The 8,843-nt window shown below is 44.4% G+C and overlaps 1 protein-coding gene across 1 annotated transcript; it reads left to right on the plus strand.

Annotated features, from left to right (window-relative positions):
- Positions 1–1,345: 1,345 nt before the first annotated feature.
- On the plus strand, positions 1,346–7,537 carry LOC120375683 (zinc finger protein 3-like; the record flags this gene model as incomplete). Its single annotated transcript, XM_039496492.1, has 2 exons — positions 1,346–1,464; positions 7,204–7,537. Coding segments are annotated over 2 exons (453 nt in total), but the record flags the coding sequence as incomplete, so codon positions are not given.
- Between the last annotated feature and the right edge of the window lie 1,306 nt (positions 7,538–8,843).

An 8,843-nucleotide genomic window follows, 5' to 3' on the forward strand; every position in this document is an offset into this window, starting at 1 on the left:
TCTTTCTTCTTCAGTTCCTCCCTTTGCCATCTAAGGTTCATGATGACCTTCACACTTGGCCTCTTTTTAACATGTACATTCTTATTCAATAATGAAACCAGAATTAATTTACACTTGAATACTTTGGAACAGGAACATCAACAGTAAACGCAAAAGAAAAACAACCGCGGCATTCTCTTTGCTATTTTAAAATGCTAAACCTGCAACAAATTGGTGACCAAAGGTCTGTTACTGCCGAAACTCAGTCCAGCACAGATTCTGGCTGATGTATCTACCCATTGGCCCATTAGCCATTCCTTTCGTTATTCAAAAGGGTGGCTGGCAGGATGTGCTCAGATCATACACCAATACACTTCTAATACATGCTGCTATACTCACTTCTCTTATCCTTCATCTCAAATTATATAAAATACAAACATAAAATCCCACCACTACATTTGGGGAAGAGCTGGGGGGAAATTAGTTCCTGATTTGCATTTGACCTCCAGCACTTGTATTGGTTTGGCCTTCCTCTTTTCATCCCCTGTCTGAGGTTTCACCCTATCACAGCAGGTGATGCAATGGTACGTGAGAGCACATAATCAACATGATATGGATAAACACAGAGAATTATCGCAGAGATCGAAAGAACGTGTCCAATCTCATGAGCCGGGAAACCTCAGAGACTCAGTACAGATCAGGAAAGAGATGGTGGAAACCATCCAGGAGAGAAAGTGGATAAATGTATTTCCTGTCGGGGAACCCAGACGGACCTCAACGAAACCACAACACAGCAGGAAATCTCATGCAAAGAGAAAAACAGCATGCACTGAAGGTGGAAGAAATTATTTGACTACTAGGACTCCAGAGAAGCATCAACAACAAAGAATCCACACAGGAGAAAGGCCCTTTGAATGCCGTGGAAAGGTGGGAAATGCTTCACTAAGAGTCATCCCTTTCTGAACATCAGAGAATCCACACAGGGGAGGCCCATGAATGCAGTGAGTGGGGAAAAATCCCCACTCACAGATCAGGCTTTTTCGCCATCTGGAGAATCCACAGAGGGAGAGGCCTTATGAATGCAGTGAGTGTGGGAAAGCTCAATCGCAGCTCACACCTTATTAGCATCAGATAACCACACAAGAGAGAGAGGGCCTATAAATGCAAATGATTGTAAAGAAGTTTCACCAAGAGCTCAGCCCTTTCTGAACATCACAGAATCCACAGGGAGAGGGTCGCATGAATGCCGTGAGTGCGGGAAAACTTCAATCACAGCTCACACCTTATTAGGCATCAGAGAATCCACACAGGGGAGAGGCCCTATGAATGCAGTGAGTGTGGGAAAAGCTTCACTAGCAGCTCAACCCTCTCCGAACATCAGAGAATCCACACAGGGGAGAGGCCCTATCAATGCAGTGAGTGTGGGAAAACCTTCAATCGCAGCTCAAACCTTTTTACCCATCAGAGAATCCACACAGGAGAGAGGCCCTATCAATGCAGTGAGTGTGGAAAACCTTCTCTTGGCTCTCAACTCATGTTAGCCATCAGAGAATCTGCCAAGGAGATCAACACTATAAAAGCCTCTAGGGCTATCAATACTTTATTTTTCTTTAATCATTTTCCTGATTCCCACACAGTAACTTTTGAAGCTGTTTGAACTGTTTGCAGCACCATTATCCCTCAGTTTGACCAGATGAGTGGCCCATTTTTGCCTTTTTACAGTTTGCCCTGTTTTGAGGTAGACCAGTTTGTCCTTTCTATCAACTCCATTGTCTCATGAGTAATTTGAGTGAGCCCTTTCCATAAGAAACAAGGGAGCATCACATTTATAGCATTCCTCCTATTGCAAAGTTATTGTTAGAGTCACCAGTGATTCAGATTGTATCATTGCCAGTTGTTCTCCCATTGCTCTGGGTTGTGCTGAAGAGCAGTTCTATTGGTAACTTTTCAAATTATATCTAAATGAAGAGGAGCAGGGGCAGGAAAAAAAGTGTCATTTCAGCCTCTGTGACACCGGAAGGATACGGGGCGACTCAGAGATTCCCTCCTTCCCCATCACTGCAGAACGGTTACCTTTTGTCTGAGCCATGTATAGTTTACCTTCACATTCTATCCATCCACTTTTCAAAATGTCATGTGATGAAGCATTCTCCATTATCTGTACTTGGAGATGATGGTTTGACTTTAATCCTATATCAGAGTTGCTATGAGTGCAGATGTAAGTGTCAAAGACCTGGGAGGAATCCAAATGGATCCCAAACACAGTGTGATCATTGGGAGTTTAAATCCCAGGTTCCATCTACTGGTAAAGCCACTTCTTTACAAAGTATCTGTTTTGTCCCCCATTATGGGGATGCTAGGATATTAAACATGTTGTAAATAACATAACTGACTATTGAGACAGTGCTGAGTGAAGCAGGTTTGAATGGATCAGAGGAGAATGTGATGGGAGGATCTCTTGTCCTGATTCTGAATAATCAGATATAACCTGCTCTGGAATTTCACTTAACACTTCCATTGTCATGTATTCTGTCTCTCTGTGGTATGGGTTTCTATCTTTCCTGAAGGCTGTTTGGTCACCCAGTTGGATATTAGTTCAGTTTGATAGGATGTAGCTCAGATTTATTGGAGAATTTAAGACAAATGACCATTTTCTAAAGTCCTCATTTATGATTTCAGCTTTGCTTTTCCCCCATCCCTCCATGATGACAGGAGACAATTCAAGTGCAATTGTGTCAACAGGAGAGAACTGTCCAATTTACTGGACATACTAACAAAGACACAGCAGTGATTCTCCACTCAGAAATGGTTAACAACAGCAGAACCCCAACTAACTGAAGGAACTTCATATGATCACATTGTAGTTCAGTTGTTGAAGTCAATATTGTCTCAGATGATCTGGGGATAGAACTCCACATTAGGTGATTTTGAACTAGGCAAAATTCCCATGTATTTGGCTCCCAAATGATATGTACCCCAGGCCCAACAAAAGCTCTCTCTAGCTAATCCTGTGTTACAGGGAATGCTGCCCTTCTTGATGCAGATGTTGAGGAAATAGAAGTGGGCTTTTTGTTGAATTTATCCTTTGTAGGTGTTGAAAATGTGTATAAAATCACTGTTGGAAATCTAATAGCTGCAGAAAAATAGCTATTTTTGAATAGAATCTCCAGCTCTGGTAACAAACAAAGATTATGATCCAGCCCTGTATCCAGTCCCTTGCCTGGAACTGTGCCACCAAATTAAAGAAAAGCTGAGCATGTTTCGGGAAGCCAGTGCTTACTAACACTGTTGAGATTTGGAGTGGTTTTGTAAAGGATTCTACTTCAGAGAAGTGTAAATTTACCCTAACCAAGGCCAAGGATTCGGAAAGAACTGGAGTGGAAAGGGCACACACTCAGTTCTTGGTTTCCACCCCAGTAAAGGAAGCTATGATGACCAACGGCCCAAGGAAAATTGTTTGTACAACTCCACTTACTAGTTCAGTGTCACTGGTTACAGTTCCAGAGTTCAGCCAAGGTTAGATTGAGAACAGTAACTAGGAGTCTGGACTCAAAAATCCAGAGGGCAGCTCAAAAATCATGAGATGTTTAAAAATGCTCCCTTTGGGGGGGGTAATGTTATTACTTTCTTGGTTTTTCTGAGACTCTTGGGCCATGTTTTCTGGCTGAACTTGAAGGCTAAAAATGGACTTTTTAAAATAAACAAATGAAAAGGGAGATTTTTGTATCCTCATTAGGCTCCTAGATTGGGGCCTCATTGTGTTGGGCACTGCAGATACCCCATCCAAGAGTAGGTGCCCTAGTTAGGTAAACACTGCAGAGACCTGACCGAGTAGGGGCCCTGATTCTGCCAGGTGTTATACAACTCAGAGTAGAGAGAGTCCTTGCTGCCAACAGCTCACAGGTGAAATAGACAAAGAAGTGTGGGAGGGCGGTTCCCATTTTACAGATAGGGAAACTGAGGCCCGAAGATGTGCTGTAATTTGTCCATGTTTGCACAGAAAATAATGGGACCAAACTGGGAACTGAATCCAAATTTTCTGAATCACAGCCTGGCCTTTAACCATGATCCAAGCGTCGTTGATTGCATGGCAGAGGCCTCAATGGAAATTTTCAGAATCTCCATCATTGGAGGATTTTAAGAAGGGGTTATACAAACACCTGTCAGGGATGGCCTAGGGATACTTGGTCCTGACTCTCGGGTCCCTCCTGCCCCACCTTTCTATATGATTCAATGGATCATCCTATTTATAATGACCAAACTTTTCTCTCTGGAATTATCCATTAAATGTTTATTATCCCCCCTCTGTTGCCTGGGGTAGAATGGAAGAGGAGAAAAACCTGTCTCAACAGAGGATGCAAACGTCAGTTTGTTCTCTCTTCATGTTTTACAGAAGCTTAGAGAGAGGAAGACACATTACCTGCCTAAGGTGGTAGAGAGGACAGAGAGTTTATTTCATTTTGGGCTGTGAATATAAGTGGAAGAGTGGCTGTCACTACCACCCAATGTGGGGCTTTAATGCACGACCAGCTGCCCAGTCTCTATGTAGAAGGAGCCCTGAGGGTATTTATTTGCGAGCTGAGGTTCCCTTTCTGACATTCGCCTTTTTTCCTGATTATGTCTCCAGCGAGCAAACCGGAGCTGTCACAAGGCTGGTTAGATGCTGCTTTCTAGACCAGAGAGCTGGGGTTGATTTAGCATGCTGTCGCCATCAGCTGGTCAGAGTAACCAGGGTGGGAGGGTGAAATTTAGGATTATCCCACAATGGAGAGGTGCTGTTAGACTCATCTAGTGGGAGAGAGTCTGAAAAAGCTTCTCAGCTCCCAGAGAGGGGGCAGACAAGCTGGTGCCACACACACATTTTCACAGGGAATCAGGCCCCCCTTGGGAAAAACTCAAAAGAAACCCAGGCCCAGGAATGTCAGAGAAGGGAATCAGTTTGCGCTTTAAGAGGTGGGTGAGGTCCTTAGATCCCTCCAGCGCCTGATAGAACCATTTGTGGGGAAGGGCCAGGGAAGCGGAGGCGGACAAGGAGAAGGAAAAAGGGCTTGCAGCTGTTGTGCAATCACCATGCTCCCAGCAGAAGGGTCCGGGGAGTTCAGCACTTTGGCTGCTGGTTGAGGACACAGAACTCACAAGATGGCAAAGCTCAGAGTCCCGAGTCAGAATGTGATCAGCTGACACCCAGGGGGAGCAACACCCCTCCCTTGGTCTCTGTGCCAGAGCTCCTATCAGCTCAGTGTCCTTCCTGCAAGAGTCGGCTGCTGAGAGGGTTGCGATGGGTTAAATGAAGGCAGAGGACAATTGTTCCTCATGGGTTTTCTTTGTATTGCTCTGTGATCCTGCTGGAGGAAGCTGAAGCATCATTTGAGTTTGTTTCAGTGGCTTGGATTGGGCTCAGGTTGTGACCCTGAGTATAGGGGTTCCTGCACTCTCTGCTCTTAGCCCCTCAGGGAGTGGACAATAGAGCTGCTTCAGAAATTGGACAGAAAGTAGCCTAAGGAAGTGTAGCATAAGTAAGAAGAAGAACACCATCATCACTCCTTGGTGGTCTAGTGGTTTGGATTTGGCATTTTCACAGCAATGGTCTAGGTTCAATTCCCAGTCAGGGAAAAGTGACTTCACATCAGAAAACCTTCAATTATTTTTCACTTCCAATTTAAACAAATCCATGTTTTTCCTGGTTCCCCCATCTTCTACATGATGTTGGGAAGGGCTTTGGAGACCATATAAAAATCAAAGCTTCCCACTGACTAGTAACAGAATATGGGCATGTTTCCCGTGTGCACCTGGAAGTCCAGGCTGCATGCCCTTTTACACAAATAGATGTGCAAATTATTCCCCCCCCTTGCTAGCTAGCCTATCCAACATTATAATAACAATAATAGACATTCAGGTTGACCCAAGATGAATTTTTTTTCCCAATTTTCTTGCTGAAACAAAACCAAAAAATCATTTTGGGTTAACCAAAATATTTCAGCAAATAAAATATTCAGCCAAAAATTTTCATCCCACTCTTTGGAAGTAACTATCCTGGAGAAACTGATCATTAGCCTCTTCCATTCCTGAGGTCTAGCTGCTGAAGTGTTCTAAGCATGGACAATGGGCCTTTCACCTGTTGCCCACTGGTTACTACCTTGCTCAGGTAGCTACTGATGAAAGGGAATGTGATTTAGTGGCAGACCTACTTCTATCTCTCTGCCCAACTAGGGATGTTTGTTTCAAATTGCTTGTAAAAATACAATAAATGCATTTTGTTGGTATCTAAACCTGAGATCAAGATAAAACATTGTGATTGTAAGTCAGTGAGAAAATCTCTGCTGAGTTCTACAGAAGGAAGGTTTTCTCATCAGGCTCTCACACAAGATAAAAGTTCTGAAGGTTCTTAGAGCTTCCAGACACAGAGCCCAGAGTTTTCAGAAGGTCTCATGCTCACCCCTAGAGCCAGAATTTCAGACGAACTCAGCTGCCATTTGGGCAACAAAAATGTTGGCCAGGTTTTCAGAAATGCTGAACACACTGAGGGCTGAGCTATTTTGAAAACAAAAGGTGGTAGCAGTTTTTAACTCAATCATCAGAAATGCTGCAAGAGCTCCTCCAATTTGCCCATCTCACAAGGAGACAAAACACAGTCAAATCTCCCAACCAACAAAGCTCACATCTACTCCCCTTTTCCATGGATATTTGCCTGACAGCTCCCAGGGACCCATTCAACACGACAGGAAATGCAAATTCAGTAAAGTAAAGGGAAAGTTTTTCACTGCAGGTTTCACTGACTGGGAAGGGTCATACAGAAAAGTTTGGTCATTTAATGCAAGACTACTAGGCTCTCCCTTATTCCATTCCTGTCTCTGTCATTTCCTTTTTCTCAGGCACAGGGAGTGACTTATGTCTGGATTCTCTCTGTCTCCCATCAGGTGTTGAGATAGTGAGTGAGAAAGAGGAGGAGAATCCCCAGCAGGAAGATGCTGAGCAAGTAGAACCATATGGGACGTTATCAGGAAGACCCAAAGGAAATGTTTCTGGGAGTTGTGCACTGCCAGAAAAAGCAAAAGCCTGTGAGACTCAGCAGAGGCCAGAGGAAAATTTAAGTAGGCTCTCAGACCTTATTACACATGAGAGAATCAACTTGGAAGAGACACGCTACACATGCCATGAGTGTGGGAAAAGCTTCAATGGGAGTTCAGACCTTTTCACACATCAGGGAATCCACAGAGGAGAGAGACCCTACATGTGCTCTGAGTGTGGGAAAAGCTTCAGTCAGAGCTCACACCTTACCTCACATCAGATAATCCACACAGGTGAGAAACCTTATGGATGCTCTGAGTGCGGGAAACGCTTCCGTTGGCGCTCACATCTTATCAGACATCAGAGAATCCACACAGGAGAGACGCCCTACACATGCTCTGAGTGCGGGAAACACTTCAGTCGGGGCTCAAGCCTTATCACACATTTGAGAATCCACACAGGAGAAATGCCCTACACATGTGCCGAGTGCGGGAAAAGCTTCAATCAGAACTCGCACCTTATCACACATCAGAGAATCCACACAGGAGAGACGCTCTACACATGCTCCGAGTGCGGGAAAAGCTTCAGTCAGAGCTCTAACCTGAGCAGACATCAGAGAATCCACACAGGAGAGAGACCCTACACATGCTCTGAGTGTGGGAAAACCTTCATTGAGCGCTCAGACCTTGTCAGACATCGCAGAATCCACAGTGGAGAGAGACCCTACACGTGCTCTGCATTTGGGAAAAGCTTCAATCAGAGGTCATTCCCTATTAGACATCAGAAAATCCAAATGGGAGAGAACTGTAAGAAATGCCTTGATTAGGGCTGGCCAAAGATTTGTTTTTTAAAAAAATCACATTTGCTAATTCCAATATAGTGATCTTTGCACCATCTTCACCGTGGTCTCTCAGCTCCCCCAGATGAGTTGCCTCTTTCTGCCTTTTGCAGCTCACCCTTCTTTGGGGTCAGTCCTGTGATCTTTTCTATCAACTCCTTTCCTTTTGACTCATAGGAGCGTGCCCCCCTCCAGCCAGGAATGTTCATCAGCTCCAGGTGGGGGAGAGAGGTTTGATTCCCAACAAGCAACACTGAGGCAAAAGCTACCTGTGCCTTCCATCCACTAGGGCTGCACATGGCGTTGGCTGCTCAAGTTAGTGATCTTGGTGTAAAAGACAGTTATAGTTGTAGAGTGGATGCAGCCCAAGGGCAGTGGTTGGCATTAGCTTTCCCCTGGACCTGACCTAAACTCCATCACTTTTCCTAGTCTAAACAAACCCTGAGCATCACGGTTATACTGTTCCACATTCAACAATTATTTAGTCATCAAGTTCCCCCTTTGAAACAAATTGTTTCATTCCCAGTTGCTCTGATGTTACTTCAGGATGTGCTGGGAGCAGATATTTTCCTACCATTTTCCTCACTTAAAATATATTGAACTATAACGAGCAGCAACAGGGCAGGGATAGGGGAAAATGTCTTCACCTCTGTAACAGCATAGGAAGAGAGAAGATAGGGTAAGTCAGAGGATTCCGTTATTCCCCATCACCATCCCCAATCCCTCTGTTGTTCAATTCGTTAGGTCAGTATTTTTTCTAACGGTCTGGGAAGAGGATTCCCTAGTAAATGACTTTTAACTTCAGCGATAGCCCTGCATTGGGCTTCAAAGCAGTTGTGGCCAGGCCCTGCAGAAGGTTGCTCCTGAAGAGATCTCCTTCTAATCAGGTGCATGTTGCCTTTTATTTGGGAAGCCAATTCTCCTATCTAGGTAGAGATGGGAAAATGGAAGTGATGTTTCTGTTCAGCTCAAATGGAGCTGGGAGATACTGCAAATATGCAGAAAATGAAATCCCTGT

The sequence above is a fragment of the Mauremys reevesii genome, linkage group 12 (genome assembly GCF_016161935.1).
Source record: "Mauremys reevesii isolate NIE-2019 linkage group 12, ASM1616193v1, whole genome shotgun sequence".
In the NCBI taxonomy this organism is placed as follows: domain Eukaryota; kingdom Metazoa; phylum Chordata; order Testudines; family Geoemydidae; genus Mauremys; species Mauremys reevesii.